Source organism: Aegilops tauschii, chromosome 2 (assembly GCF_002575655.3).
Source record: "Aegilops tauschii subsp. strangulata cultivar AL8/78 chromosome 2, Aet v6.0, whole genome shotgun sequence".
Taxonomy (NCBI): Eukaryota; Viridiplantae; Streptophyta; class Magnoliopsida; order Poales; family Poaceae; genus Aegilops; species Aegilops tauschii.
The window spans coordinates 23,771,851-23,794,446 of record NC_053036.3 but is presented as its reverse complement, the minus strand read 5'-3'; the positions used below and the strand labels follow the sequence as shown (position 1 = coordinate 23,794,446).

The following is a 22,596-nucleotide window of genomic DNA, read 5'->3' as shown; positions in this document are numbered from 1 at the left end:
GGCGAGAGGCGCAGACCATGAATTGAGTGGTTAGTGTCCCCCTTACAATAGCCATGTTTTTTTTGCAGGAAGTACCGTAGCCATGTTGACACTTACCCCAACTATTTCCATTATTCCAGTCAACCAATGGGGTTGAGTCCTTGTGCCACTGCCTTCACAGAAACACCAATCAGATGCATCCTCCCCACCATGGAAAAGGACTTGCCTGGTCAAATTATTGCTGGAATTTTGTTTATTTTGGGCCTAGCCCAATAACAGTTTCAGAAATTCCTAATAAATTCTAGAGGCCCACACAGCCCGTTCGTGCAAGGTAAGAGGTGGAACTAAAGTTTAGTCCCACATTGCTAGTTTAAAGGGAGTTAGACCTTTTTATAAGGGAGGCTCTTTCTCCACATGTATGAGGATGAGAACAAGAGGGACATCCACGCGCGCTCCTCCTCGGCCGCCCGCCACGCCTCGCCGCAGGAATGAGCCGAGCCGATGTCACAAGTTCCTCTTCTTCCTCTCGACCGCACCTCTTTGAGTGCGACTATACTAGTCGTGCTTTATCTAGTATTTCTGTTAAAATCATTCGGTAAATTGCTCATATTTTCAACAATTATCTGGTGGTAGCCTATTGTCCCTGTTCCTTATTAAAGTGCTTGACCGGTGCCCGGCTGTGCCATGCCAAGTCAAGTCAGTGGATACTGTTGAATGCAGACGCTCTAAATCAGACGCAAACAATCACTGGCATTTGGGGTACTCGAGGTTACGTTGCCCCAGAATGGTTCAAGAACATAGGAACCACTTCCAAAGTCGATGTTTATAGCTTGCGATTCTGCTGGAGCTTGTGTGCTGCAGGAGGATTGGGGTCGTACGGACGGGGAGGACAGACGTACCCACGGAGGGCAGCCCGGTGATGCGCCGCCACCGGAAGCGGACACTAGTAGAAAACAAGGCTTTGGTCACAGGGCAGTATTCGCATTAGTCCCGGTTCATCTGGGCCCTTTAGTCCCGGTTGGTGCCACGAACCGGGACTAAAGGGTGCGATGCCCATTAGTACCGGTTGGTCACACCAACCGGGACTAAAGGTCTACCTTTAGTCCCGGTTGGTGTGACCAACCGGTACTAATGGGCTTTGAGGCATTAGTACCGGTTCATGGCACGAACCGGTACTAAAGGTCCCATTTTCAAACTCTACCCCCTTGTGGACCGCCATTTCAGTTTTAGAAAAAACAAAAGAAAATGATGGAAATGTCAAAAAAATAAAATAAAATAAGTTTCCCATGTGATATGTGGTCTAGTTGTTGGGAAAATTTACAAATATGAATTTCGACTTTATTTGCAAAATCTCTCTGGAATTTGTAAAATGGGCATAACTTTTGCATACGAACTCGGATGAAAAAGTTTTTTATATGAAAAATCATCTACTCTAAAAGTTACATCCGAATTTAATCGGGGGAACCCCGTTAAACATTTTCAAAATCCTCAAAAACCTAACAGAAAAAAAGTTACGGGCTTTTAAGATCTAGAGTGGAAAAAATCGAAAAAATTTCAAACTTACTAGTGGCGCACCATGGTCAAACTGTGGTCAAACAATGGTCAAACTAATTATTCTAAAATATTAGTGTTACTAAATAATTATTTCAGTTATTTTGAATTTTGGTCAAATTTGGTCAAACTGTGGTCAAATTATGGTCAAACAATGGTCAAACTAATTATTCTAGAATATTAGTGTCACTAAATAATTATTTCAGTTATTTTAAATTTTGGTCAAATCTGGTCAAACTGTGGTCAAACAATGGTCAAACTAATTATTCAAGAAATATTAGTGTTACTAAATAATTTTTTTTTAAACAATAGTTTCATACTCAAACAATGAAATGTGTCACTTCGTGCTCAAGCAAAATTTCTGAGGGTTAATAGGATTGACATCTTATTATTGTCAGGAAAACAACAAGTGCAGACTTGGAAACGAGGGAGAATAGAACCCGAAAGTTAAGCGTGCTCAGGCTGGGGGAGTGGGAGGATGGGTGACCGTTCGGGAAATTAGATGATTTGAAATGATGAGGTGTGATTAGAGATTAGAGGATAAATTGAGCAGTGATGAGGGGTGATGATTAGAGATTAGAGGTTAAAATAATTCAGAAATTTAAAAATCAAATAAAAACTTAAAAAAAATCATAAAATTTACTTTAGTCCCGGTTGGTGTAACGACCCTTTAGTCCCGGTAGTAACGATCCTTTAGTCCCGGTTCAAAAACCGGGACTAAAGGGCCTTACCAACCGGGCCAAAAGCCCCTTTTTCTACTAGTGGGAGTGGCCGAGAAACTGCGGCGACTAGAAATTGTATTCGCGGGAGAAAATATGTTCATTCCATGGACCCTACTTCTCTGACTTATATCAAAGTATAGAGAGCTTATATTAAGCAAATATCAGCCGTCAGGTCGAAAATGAGAAGGTCTACCGAATAGAAAAATAGCACATAGTACAAGAGGACTCCGCAACGATCAGGTGTACATAAAAAACGAACAGGCTGAAAGCACAGAACAATATTCCCAAAGAAACTTCAGCACAAGTATTTGAACAAGTCTTGGTGTGTCAGCGTCGTCGACCGACCGCGTCTCCCTCTGCGTACGAATTTATGAAGGCGTAGACGATAGTCAAGGGACACAGCGACGGCCATGCATACTAGTCTCTTCATCTGTCGACCACATGTGAAGCCTTTGATCTTTCCTTACTTATTAGTTCACTTCCCGTGGTCTTCGAATGCCAAGAGCACAGCAAGAGAAGCTGAGGAGGCAGCTAGCCGAACCACATGTAAAGCCTTTGATCTTTCATATAGGATTGTTTCATGATTCAGGGAAGGCTCAAGGCAGGGCATGTCTCCCTCCCTGCTCCTCACGTTCCTCTGCGGCCTACTCTTCATCGCAGGTACAGTAGTAGGATTTTGTTGCTACTTTGCTCTGTTCTGTTGGGTGTGGCCTGCTTCGGTATACACCCCTAAAAATTTAAAAGGGTAGTTTTGTATTTTGCTATTAGTTTTGTCTTTTGATCGTATGACACTTAGATGCATTTTTGGTCTGAACACTAAATGAACTGTGGAAGGGAAAATGCAAAGATAAAATAAAACTTGAATCCTTTTCATCTTAGATCAATCAAATAACCTCACCTTCCGTTACGGTAAAAAATGGAGAATAGCCGCAACGGCCGCTGGGTGGGCTTGGCTAATTTGCTTGATCGATCAATGGAACGGCGACTAGAGTACCAAAGGCATTATCTGAATGGCATTTAATTAATAGGAAAATCTCATGTTGTGTCTTATGACTCGTCTCCATTGGTGCTCTCAAGATGTTCCCCTAAAAAAAAAGATGTTCCTGTTGGAGAGCAATCTACAGTTTCTGCACACCTAATGAAACTTGAAGACCTCGCTCAGTGTTGTTTCGCATGGAGGTGAATCATCTCATCTGCAAGGGAGGACCGAGGTCGTCGCCATCGCCGGCAACCGTCTGCAGCAGCGGCGGCTAGCTTTTTTCCAGTATGATCTGGCGTTGCACGAGCGACACGAGATCGCGATGTTCACCTATCCGATCTAGTCACACGATTTAACCGTGATGTCAAAATATGTAGTACTAGAAGATAAGACAGATGAATACGTACCTACGGTTTAATGGAAGAAAACTTGGATCTGGGATACCAATACGTACAACGGTTAATGATACTATGATTAATTTTAAACTTGACCATCATACCCTTGTAATCGAACAGGTATGTTTTATCTCTATCATTGATTCAATTATAAGGAGGGTGTACCAAAGCAGAAGTGTCTTTTCTTGGTGTATATATGTATGAGCTGGATTATGCCGGGAGTTTTGATGAGATCGATTTTGTCATTTGAAGGTGAGGCGGCGCAGGTAGCCGCAGAGAGTGGCGGCGTTGACGACAAGGAGGTGCTGCTGGAGCTCAAGCGGTTCCTGGTAGCCAACAACAAGGTCAACCGCGGCGGCTACGAGGCATGGCAGGAGTCCGGCCAATCGCCATGCCTATGGAGAGGCGTCGGCTGCAACAGGGGTGGCCGCGTCGCCTCGCTGAACCTGACATGCTCGACCATATCCGGTCCAGCATTCGGGAACTTCTCACGGCTCTCAGCGCTCACGTCGCTCGACCTCTCTGACAACTCCATCATCGGCGCGCTCCCAGCGAGTGACCTCAACCAATGTCACAGCCTTGTGCACCTCAACATCTCCCACAACCTCATCACCGGGTCGCTGAATGTGTCTGGACTGACCAAGCTTCGGGTGCTCGATGTGTCGGCTAACCGGCTCGAGGGCGGCGTTGCCGTCAATTTCCCGGCGATATGCGCTAACCTTACCTTGCTGCACTTGTCCACCAACAACTTCACAGGTAACATCACCAACATGTTAGAGGGCTGCACCAGGCTCGAGTATGTCGACCTCAGCTCGAACAACTTCGACGGCGAGCTCTTGCCCGACATTGCAAGATTCAGGAAATTCAGCGTCGCTGAGAACAACCTGTCCGGGACCGTTCCATGGACCATGTTTCCTGATGGATGCAAGCTCCAGTCCTTAGACCTCTCTGCGAACCAGCTGGTGGGGAGCTTCCCGGATTCCATTGCGAAATGCACGAATTTGACGTACTTGTCGCTGTGGGGGAATAATTTCGCTGGAATGGTACCTGCCGGAATTGGGAAGCTCGCGTCCCTCGATGCGTTGGTTCTTGGGAAGAACAGGTTCGACCGGCAGATACCGCAGGAGCTAACAAACTGCATGAGCCTTCAGTTCTTGGACATCAGTAGAAATATGTTTGGTGGCGACGTGCAAGAGATTTTTGGCAACTTTATGAGCTTGAAGTATCTTGTGCTTCACCACAACAACTACACCGGCGGCATCGTGGCCTCCGGCGTGCTCCGACTACCACTGCTTGCTAGGCTCGACCTTAGCTTCAATGAGTTCACCAGCGATCTCCCACAAGAGGTGGCCGACATGAAGAGCCTCAAATACCTGACGCTCGCTGATAACAACTTCTCTGGTAGGATACCTCCGGAATACGGCCGGCTAGCAGAGCTCCAGGCACTGGACCTGTCTAATAACACCCTCTCAGGAGGAATCCCTGCAAGCATCGGGAATCTCACGTCACTCCTTTGGTTGATACTAGCGGGGAACCAACTCTCTGGTGAGATACCGCCTGAGATCGGCTACTGCACTAGCTTGCTCTGGCTGAACCTGGCAGACAACCAGTTGACCGGCAATATACCGCCTGAGATGGCAGAGATAGGGAGGAATCCGGGTCCAACCTTCGCCAAGAACCGGAATGATACAAGCGTGTTCATTGGCTCTAATGAGTGTCAAGTTATGAGACGGTGGATCCCGGCGAGCTATCGTCCGTTCAACTTCATCAACTCCGTCTTGACTGATCCCAGAACTAAAAAGGACTCTGTCATGACCGGGGGAAACTGCCGCAACATATGGGACCGCATCCTCAAGGGCTACATTATCGTCCCAATGTGCACCAGCTCGTTGTCGGTCGGGTCGCTCCCCGGGTACGTGCAGCTGTCAAGGAACATGCTTTCTGGTGAGATACCGCCACGGATTGGTACAATGCAGAACATTGGTTTGCTCTTCCTCGATGGTAACAGTTTCACGGGGCAACTGCCGCGGGATATCGGCCGGCTTCCACTCGTAGAGCTGAACATCTCAAGGAACAACATCTCAGGGCCGATCCCGTCCGAGATTGGCGAGTATATGTGTCTGGAGAGGATGGATTTGTCCTTCAACAACCTCTCTGACGAGCTCCCGACGAGCCTGTTCAAGCTCACGGAGTTGGTTTTGTTCAATGTTTCATACAACCCGCTCATCTCTGGTAATATCTCCACCACCGGCCAATTTGGCACATTCGACGAGCAGTCCTTCCTCGGCGACCCGCTCATCTCATTGGATCAGGGTGAACCTGCTGGAAAGAAACAACCAGGAGAGGAAGCTCCCTATGTCACCGCTGTTGAGAGGAGCAGCATACCAACAGCAATCCTAGTGTAGTACTTCTTCTTCCTTGTAGTTGGCTTCATTTATGGCACTGTTAGAGGTGGACGAAATAAGTGTTGACTATGGGGCCTCCGTAGGAGATTAAGCCTATGTGTGAACATGAATGTCAATTTGAAGGGGGAATCAACTCTACAAACTAGCAAGGTGAAGCAAAAAAGCAAAGAACTTGATGCAGAAGAAAGAAAATAAAGTTTTCACGAGAACACCGATGTATCCCAAGCTTTGACACATTTGTGTGATCCAATGTCTTTATTGGAGGTGCTTAAATAAGATGTCTCGAAGTCACTTAGTCCTCACCTTGATCTCCTCAAGGCAAAGTTGATCAAGAACTCATCTAGTCTCTTGTGTTAGATGTCGATGTGATCTCCGATGTTCCGCAAACTTCGTTGAGACAAATCCACAGCTTAGATGCTCTCACCCATAGCAATCGAGAAAATGTGGTGGGCCTACAGCTAGAGAGGTTGGCCCCAAACTCAAATGAAATATTGGAAACCATAAATATGAATAATTTATCAAAACAAACATGGAATTTTAATTACTCTACTTAAAATCTCTAAAAAAATAAAAAATACCAGGAATTGAGTGGTCAGTGTCCCCCTTACCGTACCCATGTTTTTCTGGCAGGAAGTACCGTAGTGATGCTGGCGGTTACTCCAACTATTTGCATTATTCCAGACCAATGGGTCGAGGCCTTGTGCCCCTGCCTTCACAGAAACATCGATGGAGCGTAAACACATCACAGTCAGATGCATCCTCCCCACCATAGAAAAGGACTTGACGCATCCATTCTCACCGATATGCTACTGGCCAAATTTTCCAATGGTAGCCTATTGTTGTCGCTCCTCATTAATGTGCTTGACAGGTGCCCAGCTGTGCCTCTGCCATGCCAAGTCAAGTCAATGGATACTCTTGAATGCAGACACTCTAAATCAGACGCAAACAAACACCGGCATCTGGGGTACTCGAGGATACGCTGCCCCAGAGTGATTCAAGAACATAGCAATCCCTTCCAAAGTCGATGTTTACAGCTTTGGTTTGATCCTCTTGGAGCTTGTATGCTGCCGGAGGAATCAGACTTGCTGGAGAGCTAACAATACTAACTTACTGGGCAAACGACTGTTACAGGTGTGGGAGGATCGACTATGCGGCCAACCATGCTTAAAGTGACTCAAATGCTTGATGGAGCAGTCCAAATCCCCGTACCTCCGGATCCTTCTTCCTTCATCAGTTCACTTCCGTAGTGCCCGGCCTATTTGTTTAACAAATAAGCTGTAGTATGAACTATGAAGCAAGAGTATATGTTGTCATTCTACATTGTATAGCATCAATGATGCTTCTGTATCCCCCCCCCCCCCCCCCCCCCCAATAATGCATATGTATCTGTATTCATATGCCTATTTATCTATCTATCTATCTATACCTATACTAATTAGTCACTTCCTAAAAATTCCCACGTTAATTAGAATTTATGAGCCGTTAATCTGGTGGGGCCGAGTTATTACGGTGTAGATGACTCGTGAAATCCTCTATAAAAATAACTTGATTTGAGATAAGTTCCATGTCTCATGTCTCTATAAGCATTCTCTTTCCCGTAGAAAAAAAACAATCTCTCAGGTATATCTTTTTTTACTAGCTCAATCTCTCACACATCTTTCTGTCCATCTCGCGAACATCTCTCTCTCTCTCTCTCTCTCATGTGTCCCTTTCAAACTCTCACGTATCTCTCTTCTATCTGTCTATTAATTAATCACAGACAAACAAAAAAAAAACAATGATTTTGTAGGTCCAAATTATAACGGTTCAGATCTACCGAATTATTATTTTAGTATAAGGTTTCAACATTATCACGTCGATTAAAAAAAAGTATAAGTCATCGATTTTGTAGGTCCTAATTATAAAAGTTAAGATATATATCTGAATTATATCATTATGAGGTTTAACTGTAACCTTGCCAAGACCCATTGTCTCCTGATTTATTTTTCTTCCTCGCGTCCAATCTTAGATGTCCCCTCTAATTCTCCTAACCATCCAATTCCCATCGATGAGATTGGCAAGCGTTCTGTTACCGGGATATGATTAATGTGTACGAGGTTGATCTGGAGAAGAAAGGGAAGGTGTTTCCCGTCCATGGGCCGATGGCCTGGCCGGTCAAGCAAGGTTGGTGGGAGATCCCAGTGCGATGCTGCTGCCTAATGCGAGGTGCTGGCCTTCGGTTGTACCCAATGTTGATGCAGGTTCGTATTGTGGATGTTCAGAAAGTATCTTTTCACCGATAATTTTGGCCACGGCGGACTCACGAGGAGATGCACAAGCGCAAGTACTTCAAGCTGGCAGGTGGATGGATTTTCAGGTGGCCGGCACATGCACGTAACGAACTGTGAGCCGCATGTGATCAAATCGATCTACGTATGTACTTTTCATGCGTGCCTCCAGAAAGAATCCATCAATAAGCTAGCTAACCTACGAAGAGATCCATCAATGTGTATACATCCTGTACGTGCTTACTTCCTCCGGCCAAAGCACCGGCAAGTGACGAGATCGTATAATGCACCCAGTCCGCCTGCAGCCGGAATTTTCGGCCAGTTCAATAGACTGCATCATGAAGTTTCAATAGGACATATATCTTGAAAGTATTATTTTAATTATTCCAAATATTCTTTATTTCAGGGACTCAAACTGTCGTAAGCTGCTATATTCAAACAGTCATCAGGTCAGCTCAAGCTTGTGGCCCTTAGTGTTTTAAGCAATGAAGCATGAATAATTGGGGAGATGATTGCCTACGTGTTTGATATTATTGTATTCTAACAAATTTTACTTCTTACGGTGTAATTAATGCAAGCTCCTGCGTACGATCAGTAATCAGCAAAACCTGATGACATTTATAATTAGCGGTCTGTGAAAGAATGCAAGATGGATAATTGGGACATCAAGTACAAGCTTGCCATTTGATTCATTGTATTGCTTTTCATCACAAACATCTTTGTTAGACAATTAAGTTGATTTTTGCTCTACTTATTAATTATATGATTTATGCTGTATTTTTAGTTGATTGTAGCATCGGCACGGATTTTATATTAAAGTTACATGCATGTGTATCCATCAGTGTACTGACGGCCTACTAAAAAAATTGCATAGCTTTTGTCTCCGGACTGATGTTACACAAATAATTTGTATTTGGCAGCAATTACTTTTATATCTTGCACGCATTCATTTGTCAAATATGTAATATGCATTATTAGAAAATATCTAAGTTATTTTGCTTTTCAATTTTCAAAAATCAGGAGAGATGATTTTTTTTTCTAACTAGATATAAGATTTGCTATTTTTCTGTGATAAATTGATCAAGTTTGGAACAATTTCGTAACACATGAGATAATCTTAAAGCAATTGTAGAGCAAAAATAGATAATTCACAACATTGTTGAGATTTTTTTGTCTACTAATTATATTCCAGTGTGTGTGGGGATTAGCTGCTTCATGAATATAGTACGGCATCTTTTGACATATTTTAAATTATTTGCCCATGGTTTTTGCGCATAAATTTCAGGAAATTAGCTGGAATTTTTATTTTGTAAGTATGTGCTAATTAAGAGTTACTCTGGCACAGACCAAACTTGCTTTGAGCTTTTGATTATGATTGAATGCTACTCAATACAAGATCGTTTTTCAAGAAGCAGGTGATAGGGATTAAGATTAAACTTTTTTTGTGTTTCTTTATAACACCATACTCATGGAGGCTCCATATATATACATTAAATCATAGTAGGCCAAAGAACAAAATCAGTTACATAGTAGGCCAAAGCCACTATCCTCCATTCCGTTTCACTTGCATTTAATGCTGACCTACACATTCTATTTTAATTTATGTTTCTCTTGAGTACCAATTTTTGGTAGATCCTATGGTGGTAATAATGTAGGCTAATCTTAACGGTATGTATAGATGTTTTTCATGCCCTTTCTTGTATTTGTTCTTTGTACTAATCTTGCCCCTTGGGGCTCCATATATATACATTAAATCATGGAGGATCTCTATATGACTTGGTTATGGAGTTATTTGTTCTGTGTAATTTATCTTCTATCTTATAATGTAGATCTCTGATTTTTTTGGTTGACATTGCTGTATCTTAGTTGTTATAGATGTTCCATGTACATTTGAAGTGTGGGACGTATGTTGCAAAGATTATCACTTATTGCTCTATATAATTTTTTTGGAACAAAAGACTTTCTCTTTCTCACGATTCTTTAACCAAATAATAAAATGTGGTTGTACTTTTGACCAACATGTCAAGATTGTAGTTCATATATATGGTGATTTATGTTTGTGGTTCCCTTTAATTTCTATTTCGCAAAAAAAAAAATCTTGAATGTTAACACTATACTGAATATAATCGCGCCCGTGCGAATGCACGGGTTGGCGACTAGTAACTCTGAATCCATTTTCGTCAAACATTCCATACAATAGCTAGAAAGAACAGAGCATTCTATTCACTAGAAAAGAAGCAGACGCGAATACACATGGCCAACAACTAATGTTTGTACTAATAGAACAACATTGGTTCAGTACTTTCAGAACAACATTGGTTCATTGCCAACATCCTCATTCAGACTAATTTTGAGCAACTAGTTCAGAACTATCACTCACTGTATATATAGCAACGCTAAATTACACTAAAAACAGGGGAATAAAATCCCGCCCCACCCAAAACGACGGGCTCTCCAGTCCACATATCCAGTTCCCCGAGAGTGAGGCTAAGAACCCACAAATTATTTGACAAATCGCTCAAAAAACCGAAATTAAACATACTGTAGAAAACAGATCGCGAGACGTTAGAAAGAAAGTCATAGGATTGGCGGCGTGTGGATGGGGAGAAGAGTTGTACCCAGAATTGCAGGGCAGCCCGGCGATGCGCATCAGTGCGCCCACCAGAATCGGAGCGGCCGACAAACCGCGGCCATGGGAGGAACCTTGCAGGTGTTTTTTTTAGTGGTTTTTTCTGAGTGGTCCTTGGATGTGTTTGTTAGCCCAGAACTATGGACTAGCTAGTTCCCCGAGGATCAACCAGGCAGAGGAAACACGGCCTAGACTACAGCCAGTGCAAGCTAGCTATGCTAGCAGAGGAGGACGTGAACTCAAGGCTTCACACACACAAACGTACTAGTAAGAGTGGAGCTCACTTCTACTGCCTTGTACTCAAGCTGAAAACGACTTGAGTTGATTTACATATGAGGGATTATGGGTCCTTTTATAGGACTTGGAATGGCACTTGGGGGACAAATAAATGTTTATAAATGTTAATAAAAATAAATAAATATGTTTAGAGAAAATATTTATCACGTGTACGAAAAATGTATAAAGAACTGACCATTGGTTTGACAAATGTTAATGAAGCATTTTAAAAACTATTTGAAAAATGTTAATCAAGCATTAGAAAAAAGTTTCAATGTGTATAGATTTTTTTGTCCATGCATTATAAAAATGATGAATTCTTTGATCATGTATATAGAAAATGTTAATAAACCATTTAAAATATGTTGAACTTGTACTTGAAAAATGTTAATCAAATATTTGGAAATATTAAATGTGTATGGATTTTTTTGACCATGTATTAAAAAAATGATGAAATTTGTTTACCAAGTATATAAAAATGTTACTCAAGCATTTCAAAAAATGATGTACAGGAATTTGAAAAAAAATCAAACATTTGATTTTTTTTAATGTTTACATAAAAAACTGTTGACCATGTATTAAAAAATGAAGAATTTTTTAATCATGTATATAAAAATATTTTTTTGCAGGGAATGTATATAAAAATATTAATCAAGTATTTAAAATAATGTTGAACAAGTATTTCCAAAATGTTAGATGTGTATAGAAAAAATATTGACCATGTATTAAATAAATGTTAAACTTGTGTTTGAAAAATGTTAATGAAGATTTTTTTTAAATGTCAAATGAGTATAAAAAAAGGTTGACCATGTATTAAAAATGTGTTAATCCTGTATTTAAAAAATATTACTTGCGTATTAGAAAAATGTTCTTGGCATATACGAAAAATGTAGAATGAAAAAAACCAATGAATACCAAAAAATAAACAAAAAAGGAAGAAAAAAGAAAAAAATAAAACCAGAGAAATAAATGCGAAAAGTATGGAAAAACATTGACAACTGATAAATAAGAAAGAAAAATAAACACATTGCAAACCAAGAAAACCAAATAACAACAAAAGAAGAAAATGAAAATAAAAGAAAGCAGAGAAGAAACAGAACTATGTTCTTCTGAAAAATGATTCGCGCCCAGCCGACTTTGTGATTGTTGGATGAGCATCCAAAGGCTGCCACATCTTCTTCTACCTCGAACTAGCCCTTCTCTTGTTCTTTCAGCACTTCACTCCCACGGGACTAAGTTCACCACTTGAATTAGAGGTGAGATTTATTATCCATGCGCATGTAACCAAACATCAGCACATTGCATCTGGGAAGTACAGTAAATGCTTGTTACCAAACAAGCATGCGTGTAGAACAAACAAGTTGCACAACATGTTTTTTTTACCTCTATTCACTTATGCAGACCCAACATAGTCAGGCTTCTGAAAAACGCAAAAACCGTGTAGGGTACCAAACACCTACCTTTTGTTCGTTGGGCAGGGCTATTTGTTTTTCTCTCCATTTCATTTTCAGGAAGTTAATCTTTGACTTTCACAATTTACGCTTCTTTTATATTGTAACTGATTTTTGCCACAAACTTGCGGGGAATTTGACCATTTTGCCTCTTTCCCAACGAAAAAACATCTTCTAGAGAAATTAACCGACAAGAAAAGACAGAGTTACCCTCCTCTATTTTTCTTTCCAAATCTGCTTCAAGTTTGCCGCGTGATGGCGTCTAGAAGAGGTGAACGCAGTCTTCTATTCTCCCTTGATCCCCACGATGTTAGGGCATGACGACTGCTTGTCGTGTGATGAGATAACGAGGGTCATGTGAAGAACGGAGGGCATGCGTTTTGTATGGTTTCCTCGCAAGAGGAATGATAACTTATCTATTCGTATTAATAAGAACGACGTGTTTCTCCGATTTTTTCTTCCAGTCCGCTATTAAAACTACCCAGAATTGATGAAAATTACCCTTCATTGTCGAGTGTCTTATAAAAAAGATACCTACAAAGATCTTGGTTTGTCATGTGTCATTTTGTCCCAAAGTGTTATCGCCGGTACACTCGGCAAACGGCTCATTTGCCGAGTGCCCATTAAAATACACTCGGCTAATAGTCCGGCACTTAGCTTATAATATTTTACCTCGTAGTAGTAACCTCTTGGTAGTGGCGCAGTCTTAAAATATCTCATAAATTTCACACAAATTCACTTGCAGCTGAGAATAAGAAAAACGGAAAACTTATTTTAGAAAGAAAGAACTGAGCACTTTCTCATAATTATGTTGACAAATGTTGATGTCTTTTTTAGCTCATCAGAATTATTATTAGCAGTTACAATACGGTCAAACATGATTGATTTGAGCAGCTTGACCACTACTTCAAGGGAAGTGGCGGCACGCTCTGCTCGTTCCGAAAGTATTCGGTGGCGTCCACCTTGCCCTTGATCTTGGCGAGCCTCCTAAAGTTTGCCGCCCCGAAATACCTCTCGCCCCACACCTTGGCAGTTTCATAGCACGTGACCCCGTCCACAACCTTGTTCACGCCCATGTCAAGGTCCCGGTAGTTCACGTACGCACCCCTCGGATTCTTGCTCACGTACGGCGTCATGAAGTCGTACAGGCTCCCGATCCAGTTAGGTGTAATGTTGCCCCCGGCCTCTTTACCATTCCATAGCTCCACGTACTGGATGTTGTAGAGCACGCTGCTCCGGTGCGGGAATGGGTTCTTGGCGGTGGAGATGCGGCCCATTATTCCGCCGTGCGGCTCGAGGATGAGCTGCCCCGACCGCGCACCATTGGGCCAGAGGAAGATCTTCTTCCAGGTCTCCTTGGTGAGGGCTTTCTTGACGTAGTCGGACTTGTTCTTGACGAAGGGGCCTAGGGTCGTGGACCGGTTGAGGAGGAGCGCCTCCAGTGGCTTGTTGTTGATGGCGTCGCCGAAGTATATGTACGCAGTGTACTGCAGCCAGCTCATCTCCTTGCAGTCCGCGCTCGTCACCCCGAGCTCCGGGAACCGGCTGCGCATCGTGGCCACCACCGTGCTGCAGTTGCCGAGGTATAGGGACTGGAAGTTGGCCTGACTCTTTTGGATGACGACACGTACGCTGAGGTCGTCGGGGAGCACCGGGGCGAGCGTTTGCCATTTGGTCACCGCGTCGACGGCGCCCTGGTCCATGGTCTTGGCGACTTTGAGGAAGGTCACCTTCGGTGGGACCGGCACGAGCCTCAGCTTCCACGCCAGCACGATGCCGAAGTTCCCGCCACCGCCGCCGCGGATGGCCCAGAAGAGGTCGTCCCCCATGGCCTTCTTGTTCGCGAGCAGGTTCCCGCCGGCGTCGACCATACTAGCGTCGAGGACGTTGTCGGCCGAGAGTCCATACTTGCGCATCATGAGGCCTATGCCGCCGCCGCTGATGATGCCCCCCACGCCCACGGTCGGGCACACACTAGCCGGGAAGCCCAGGCCTGGCGCGGCCGTGGCGACGCGGTAGTAGAGCTCTCCGGTGGTCGCCCCGGTCTCGACCCACGCGGTGGCCTCGTGGGGGATGACGTGGACGGCGTGGAGCTTAGCGAGGTCGATCACGGCGAACGCCTCGCCGTTGGGGGTGGTCGACCGGTACGAGAGGCCCTCGTTGTCGTGCCCGCCGCTGCGCACGCGGACGCGCACGCTGTGGCGGCGCCCGCAGCGCACGATGGCCTGGACGTGCGACGCGTTTGTGGGCGTCACGATGCACAGTGGAGGACTCGCCGTCGCCGGCGCCACCAACCTGGCGTTCCTAATGGACGACACCAGGAGCGGCGTGAACGACGGCGAGCTCGGCGTCAGGACGAGCTGGCTGGGGATGCTCGTCGAGAGGCACCGGAGGAAGTCGTTGTTGTTGGAGGGCGACGCCACGGAAGGGGCGGGCACGAAGAAGCCCAAGAAGCAAAACGCGAGAACGAGAGCAATGCTTGCCATTTCAGTGGATCTGCCGCTCTTCCTTCACTGACACGGTGCTTCTCTGCTGATCCACCTCGTTATATAGCATGGAAGTCTCTCCCCAAATCAAGTAGAAAATAAATGTGACCCAAAGATAAGGCCTCTCCAATTTAATTACTACCTCATTCAGTTAAAAGTGAAATATTAATTGGCAAAGATAAATATTTATCAACATGGCTCTAACTATGGTAGAAAGTTAAAGGGGGCAGTGTTAGAAAGGTAGGCTTTTAATGAGTTTAAATTTTTTAGGAGAATTTTGATGAGTTTAAATTATCTCTTTGGATTCATTCAATTACTTTTGGGCTGCCTGGCACCCATTCCCAGCCCATATGTGGGCGGTATGGGGTTGCCCGGATGCGTCTGTCACGTCGGGCTATCGGCCAGGGCCCATTTCAAATCTTTTGAGAACATCACCGACCTAGCCTGACATGCCCCCTTTCTCTCCTCATTTTTGCCTCATCCACACAACCGCCACCATAGCTCCGCCGTCATCCCCAACCCATATCGGCTAGGGCCCAGTCAACAACGCCGCCGACTGTGCCAACACCAGATAGGGTCGCTGCCATCAGACGTTGCCCAAGTACGTGTAACTTCTTTGGACATACACCTCGTGCTTTATGTGTTCGATGAAATGTCCGAATAGTATTTTATTCTTTTGTTCATTCGTAGGCAAACGATGGATTCGTGGTCGGATGATAAGTATGGAAACAAGGACCTTGACGAGTTCATAGACAGATAGATCATTGATTCGTCAGATTCTCACGACGAAGATGCTGAAATGATGATGATGAGCATCCAGGAAGAATTGGAGAAGCAACAAGAGCATGTGTTAAACTTCAAACCAGACCCAATGTACCATGAAGGTTTTTTCGAGGTCACATCCGGATGAGCATTTTTTTTCGAAAAAAAAACTTCCGGATGAGCATAGATTTGTTCTTACGCATAGTGAATGCCGTGGAGGAGGCCGATGACTACTTCAAGCAGATCCAAAAAAATTGGCCAAGTTTCCTTCTCTCCTTTGCAGAAAGGCACGACTACTCTCAGGGTTGCTCTCAGGATGCTTGCTTATGTTAAGGCTGCAGATGGCATTGATGCTGAAATTCGAAGAAAAGAGACCACATGCTTGAATACCATGGTGCAATTTGCAGGCACAATGTTGAAGGTGTTTGGAGTGACGTACTTGAGAGAAGCAACAATCGAGGACACAGAAAGGTGAATGGTAATTGGAGCAACTAGAGGTTCACTAGGTATGCTCAATTCAGTTGATTGCATGCATTGGCATATTGGAAGAACCGCCCCAAAGGTTTGCGCTGGCAGTACCAAGGTCGCACCAAAGAGGCTACCATTATGCTTGAGCAGTGGCAACAAAGGAATTATGGAATTGGCATGCTTTCTTTGACTCGCCTGGTTCTAACAATGACTTCAACATGCTCAAGGATCTTCTTTGTTCAAGAGACTTTGTGATGGGGATGCTCTGCATGCAACCACACCATCGACGGGCACAACTATAACATGGGACATGCTTGTGATGGTATAACATGATTATGGAGAATGAAGACGACGGGGCAGCCCGCACACATTAGTTTGAGAAGACCGGAATTCAGGTCTGCCTCCCAGAACATGACGCGGAGAATATTGTCTCCTTTTCTTGTGATGCATTGACGACTTTAAGACCAACAAATGCACATGCAACTTCTGAATGATCTCATGGATCTTATTCGATCTACGCTGGAAATCAAGGATCTATGTATTTTATGTTCAGTATACATTGTAAACAAATTTAATGTTTAAACTATTGTTTTTATTTACAAATAATTTGTATTCATGTGTGTTATTTATTGTTTATGTCTAATGATCAATGTGCATATGTTTAGATGGATTTGAGCTTTCAAAACTGGTAATTGTAGTTACAAATGAGGACATTGAAGGCGCAGACCAGCGCTGTCCGCGGATTCAATTCATATAGGAATAGGGACCCAGATTTGCCCGTCCTTTTGTATATACATGCTCTAAAACAATTCGGCACATGCGGCTATCTATCAGGATTCCTTCATGGGAGTCACTTTGAGGCCAGGTGGTTTTTTACTTGTTGAAAGGTCTAGCTCGTCAAAGTTTCCCTTGCGTGGGTAACTTATGCATAATTTATTGAATACATATTTTCAGAAATTTCAAGCCCAACTTTTGAAATTTCAAACTACCATTATTTCCAAAGTTTCAAAAAAATTTGAATCTCTTACCAATTTCAAAGTTCGTATGAGAGAGAAGACAAACATAGATGACATAGATTGGCCTCTTTCACAGGAGAGACAAACACGATATATATATATATATATATATATATATATATATATATAGAGAGAGAGAGAGAGAGAGAGAGAGAGAGAGAGAGTCACATGGTAGACCCAATATTTTTTTAGCAGCAATAGCGTACCCTAGCAGGCTGACCTCATTTTTTCTATTTTTTTTGTGGGAAAAGAACTTTTCATTCATCAATCATGATGATTACATTCAGATATGAGAATGCTAGCTATTTCCACGGGAAAGTATCCGGTGCTCCCAGCTTTGGGGTACTCCCGGTACTCCAATGTCAAAAAAACATTTTTTGTAATGTTTCGAAAAAATCCCAAAAAATTATGAATGTTCACAATGAATATGACTACAAGCCCTAAAAATTTCAGGTCCAAACTTGAAACACACATTGAGAAACAAAAATGTGAAATCTAGTTTGAATAGTGTAAAAAAGAGACAAAAGCAACACTGGCACTATTCATATCGGGATTTCTCTTTTTTGTTTGTTAATGTACATTACGATTTTGCACCTGAAATTCTTATGGGATGTAGTGACATTCCTTGTGAACATTCTCATTTTTTTGAATCATTTAAAAATGTTTTTTGACATTGAAGCACTGGGAGTACCTCAAGGCTGGGAGCGTTGGATACTTTCCCCTATTTCCATGGGGGGTTTCGAAGCCAACAGGCTGTGCGCTTTTGCGAGCGTCCAATACAAGTAAGGCACTAGTAGGAAAAGGGGCTTTTACCCCGGTTTGTAAGGGCCTTTTGTCCCGGTTTCCGAACCGGGACTAAAGGGTCGTTACTAAAGCCCTAACCCTTTAGTCCCGGTTTTTACACGAACCGGGACAGAAGGTCCTCCACGTGGCCGCTGCTGCCAGCCCAGGCAGGGGGACCTTTGGTCCCGGTTGGTGCCAACAACCGGGACTAATAGGCAGGGCCTTTTGTCCCGGTTGGTACCACCAACCAGGACCAATAGGCATCCACGCGTCAGCATTTCAGGGGCTGGGGTTTTTGTTTTTTTTTGAAGGGGGGGGGGCTGGGGGGTTTTGGGGGGTTAATTTAGGTGTTTCATATATTGTGTTAGCTAGCTAATTAATAAAGAGAAGTGTCCTCTCTTATCTCCGTGCTTGGTCGACGCTACGTACTATATACGTATGGAGAGGACTAGACACGCTAACTAGTAATCAAATGAAGGAAACAGAAGATCGTCATGAACATATGCATACAGAGAGAAGTGATATCGACCACCTCTCCTTCTCCGAGAGATTGGTCGAACAACAAGTTCTCGTATATCTATCCGACACTACCGGCTACATATATACAATAATTATCTCTTACAATACAATCTCCTAATTAAATTGTAAGAACACAGGGTCCACATAGTATTCTCCGTTTTCAGCGATCACGTGGTCAAGGAAGAATGCCGCCAATTCCTCTTGAATTGCTCGCATACGATCTGGTGCTAGGAGTTCATCCCGCTTCCGAAATATCTAATTTGAAGAAGGGGGTCAATACATATATATATGAATAAATGAAACTCAACACAAATGATGGTAATAAAATAAAATTGTGAATATTATTGCTTACGCACTTCATATTGTTCGTCAGAGTAACCCTGCTCATAGGTCGTGTAGCGGATGGACTCGCAAACGTAGTATCCACAGTAATTATTCCCGGGTTCCTGCCACAACCACTTTACAAGAAATAGAGGTCAATCAAACTGATAAGCAAGCATGCTAAATGGTATTGATGAAACTAGCGCTTGAATCACTAGGAGATGCGCGGAACATGCTACTATAGTACTTACTTTCGGGTGTTTAAATTGCAGCTTCTTCGGCAGTCCCGGAGCTTTTGTGGTGAATTTTCTCCAAACCCTGCGAGACAAAGAAAACAATTACTTGATATCAGGAAATGAACAAAGTTGCTGATATGGTGGATAATGATCGATTTAACTTACTTCTCGAGCATTTGAGTCATGTTCGCATAGTCCTGGGGATCTTTTCATCTCGAGTCTAAGACGGTTACTACTCCCTGCTCAAGCTTAATCTCTAGGAGAATATAGTGGAAGCTGCGCATGCATGCATAAGTCATCAATTACATTACCATAACCTGGACTAATAAGGGAAACCGAATATGCACAAGACAGTAACACTCACTTGAAGTTGTAAGGAAAGAGTATTATATCTTTGTTTTGATTTAATACCAACGATCGTAGCAAGTTGGCCTCGGCTTCTTTGGGATGTTTTTCAACCGTATATGCATCTATGAGATTTGTGTTAATGAACCCAATATCACCGATTTGTCTTTTCTTCAATTCGGCGATCTTCAATCTGCATAATATAGTGAGGATAATTATAAATACATGCAATGAAGGAGCTGACCTATATAGAGAGACTTAATGACAGAAGTAGTACTACTTACAGACAGTAGCAAGTGATCGTTGTTTTATCGAGGGCCTTTTGATTGTAAAACTGGAAGAAATCCTCAAATGGAACATTCAGCAGTTCAATTCCAACGAGGTCATGCTCCGGTTTAACTCTCAGCGTCAAAGTACTCATCCCATCAGACTCTCTGCAGGTTTTCATGTACCAATCATGTAATCTTCGCATCATCGTTGTTAGAGATCTTTCATATTTGACGAGAGGCTTCCCGTAATGGTATTTGTGTTCGTCCACCTCCATGATTTCATAATGTACATCGTCGGGCAGGTAATCTCCAAGATTGCTATAACCGGCCACCATCCTCGGATCATTAGCGACGATGTCTTTTGACACCTTGAGCGGGGGGCACGATTGGTTCGCTTGTTCGCCGAGCTGGGCAATTTTTTCCCCAGCTCGTCGTTCTTTTAACCTTTGATCACTGACAGTACTTCCCGACCGCTCCGCTTCGGCATATGTCTTTGCAAGAATGCGCTCATAGTTGCCTCTCGGCGGAGACTTTGGTGGTTTTGTCAGGGCAGCCAGAGTGCGCTTTGCTTTCACCGGATCTACCTTCTCCTCCGGAGGTGGATGTTTCTTTGTTTTCACCCCTTCAAAGAAGTTTGTCACTTCGGCTCGCACGATCTTCCTGGTTTCCTCCTCGGTCCTCTCATATGGTAACTTCTCTAGAGTCTTCAGAGAAGGACCGAATCTGTATTGCCTCCCGCCTCTGGCAGCTGTACTGCTAGACGCCGGCAGAGCAGACGGAGCGGCTGCGGCTGTCTTCTTTCCTTGCTTATGAGGCGGAGGAGAAGGACTACGACGCGCCGGAGCAGCCGCAGCGGCGGCGGGTCTCTTCCGCCCTTGCTGACGAGGCGGAGAAGGAGGAGGCTGGCTGCTCTGGCGCGCCGGCGCAGGCGGAGAAGGAGGCGGAGTGCCGCCACGCGCCGGAGAAGGAGGCTGAGTGCCCTGATCACTCGCCGGAGGAGGAGGCGTATGAGGAGGCGGAGTGCCACCACGCGCCGGAGGAGGCTGAGTGCCCTGATCACTCGCCGGAGGAGGAGGCGGAGGAGGAGGCGGACTGCCCTTACTCGCCGGAGCCGTCCAGTTCGGAAGGTTGATGAGCTCCTTCCGCCATAGGCACGGAGTCTTCAGAGCTAAACCCAGCCGAGTCTCCCCTTCACCGGTAGGGTGGTCAAGCTGGAGGTCCTCAAATCCCTCCGTTATTTCATCCACCATCACCCTAGCATAGCCTTCTGGAATCGGCCGGCAGTGGTAGGTTGCGCCGGTTCAGGAGGTAAAACAGAGCCAACAGTCACCTTGACTTTGAAGTTCTGCCATTGCGCCATAAGGTGGCAATGTTGAGACTCAGTGATAGCATCCACGGGGTAGCTAGCAGGAGCCGTCAAGACATGCTCTAGCTGAAGCAGCTCGGTGGAAGCCACACTGCTTCTCCGCTGAGATGGCGGGGTAGCTTCAGGGGTAGTTTCGGCATGTCGATTGTTGTCTCGTTCCTCTAGCGCTTGAACCCTTTCGTGCAGCTTCTGAATTTGGGTCTGCTCCATTTTTTCCTCCTCTCCTGGCTTTTGTAACCGCCTGCGTCCGGAAAACCAGCCTTCCACGGAATGGAGCCTGGCGTGCCTCGTGTCCGTCCAGGGTGCTCAGGATTCCCGAGGGCCATTGTGAGCTCGTCTTTCTCTCTGTCTGGAACGAACGTTCCTTCCTGCGCTGCATCGATATATTGCTGAATCTTCTTGACTGGTATTCTCAAAAGCTCGTTCGTCCAAACGCACCTCCCTGATACAGGGTCCAAGGTTCCGCCAGCCCCGAAGAACCAAGTCCGGCAACGGTCTGTCCAGTTCATTGTCTGTGGTTCGATCCATTTTTCAAGCGGATCATTCTCAGCCTTGGTCCACTTAGGCCGGGCTTTGAGGTAGCCACCTGACCCCGTGCAATGGTGAAGCTTCTTCTTCGCAGCATTCTTCTTGTTTGTCGCTGACATCTTCTTACTCTTTTCCGATGTCTTGTGGGCCACAAATGCGGGCCAGTGATCTCTGATCTTCTCATACCGGCCGATGAATTCTGGTGTCTCTTCTTTGTCGACAAACGTTTTCAGCTCATTCTTCCACCTCCTGAATAGGTCTGCCATCTTCTTAAGAGCATGAGACTTGATTAATTGCTCTTTAACTGGCTTCTCCGGATCCTCCTCTGGCGGTAGGGTGAAATTTGCCTTCAGCTCAGTCCAAAGATCATCTTTCTGCATATCATTGACATAAGACACCTCAGGGTCTTCCTTCTTAGGCTTATACCATTGGTGGATGCTGATCGGGATCTTGTCCCTAACTAGAACCCCGCACTGAGCAGCAAATGCATCCTTTGTCCGGATGGGTTCAATCGGTTGGCCGTCGCGTGCGATTGCTGTGATCTCAAACCTTTCATCCGAGCGCAACTTTCTCTTCGGGCCTCGTCTCTTTACCGCAGTTGTGCTCGATCCGAAGGGCTAGAAAAAAGAAGAAAGACGAGTATTAATTAATATGTGTACATACCAAAACAATGAATGCATCAATTAGCTAGTCAGCACAGGCTTAACTAATATATTTACCTGGCCGGACTCTGTTCGGTCACCGGAGCCGTCACCACGGGCTCCTTCTTGCACCAGCATTGGGTCACCGGAGCCATCATAATCATGTCTTTCCTCCTCCACTCTTTGATCACCGTAGCCTGCT

The 22,596-nt window shown here is 44.4% G+C and overlaps 2 protein-coding genes across 2 annotated transcripts; one reads left to right on the top strand and one right to left on the bottom strand.

Moving 5' to 3' along the window:
- Positions 1-2,697: 2,697 nt before the first annotated feature.
- LOC109781542 (probable LRR receptor-like serine/threonine-protein kinase At1g74360) lies at positions 2,698-6,354 on the top strand. The gene is made up of 2 exons (XM_020340132.4): positions 2,698-2,912; positions 3,879-6,354. Exons 1-2 carry the CDS (start codon positions 2,861-2,863, stop codon positions 6,029-6,031), a joined length of 2,205 nt encoding a protein of 734 aa, XP_020195721.1. The 5' UTR covers positions 2,698-2,860; the 3' UTR covers positions 6,032-6,354.
- A 7,052-nt stretch (positions 6,355-13,406) lies between these two features.
- On the bottom strand, positions 13,407-15,165 carry LOC109781533 (berberine bridge enzyme-like Cyn d 4). Its single transcript, XM_020340126.4, has one exon. It carries the CDS (start codon positions 15,138-15,140, stop codon positions 13,557-13,559), a length of 1,584 nt encoding a protein of 527 aa, XP_020195715.1. The 5' UTR covers positions 15,141-15,165; the 3' UTR covers positions 13,407-13,556.
- Positions 15,166-22,596: the final 7,431 nt, after the last annotated feature.

Excerpts from the sequence above, each read along its gene's own strand:
- LOC109781542 (XM_020340132.4), top strand. The coding sequence starts at position 2,861 with ATGTCTCCCTCCCTGCTCCTCACGTTCCTCTGCGGCCTACTCTTCATC. Across the intron at positions 2,913-3,878 it reads CGGCCTACTCTTCATCGCAG|GTGAGGCGGCGCAGGTAGCC; the intron begins GTACAGTAGTAG and ends TGTCATTTGAAG.
- LOC109781533 (XM_020340126.4), bottom strand. The coding sequence starts at position 15,140 with ATGGCAAGCATTGCTCTCGTTCTCGCGTTTTGCTTCTTGGGCTTCTTC.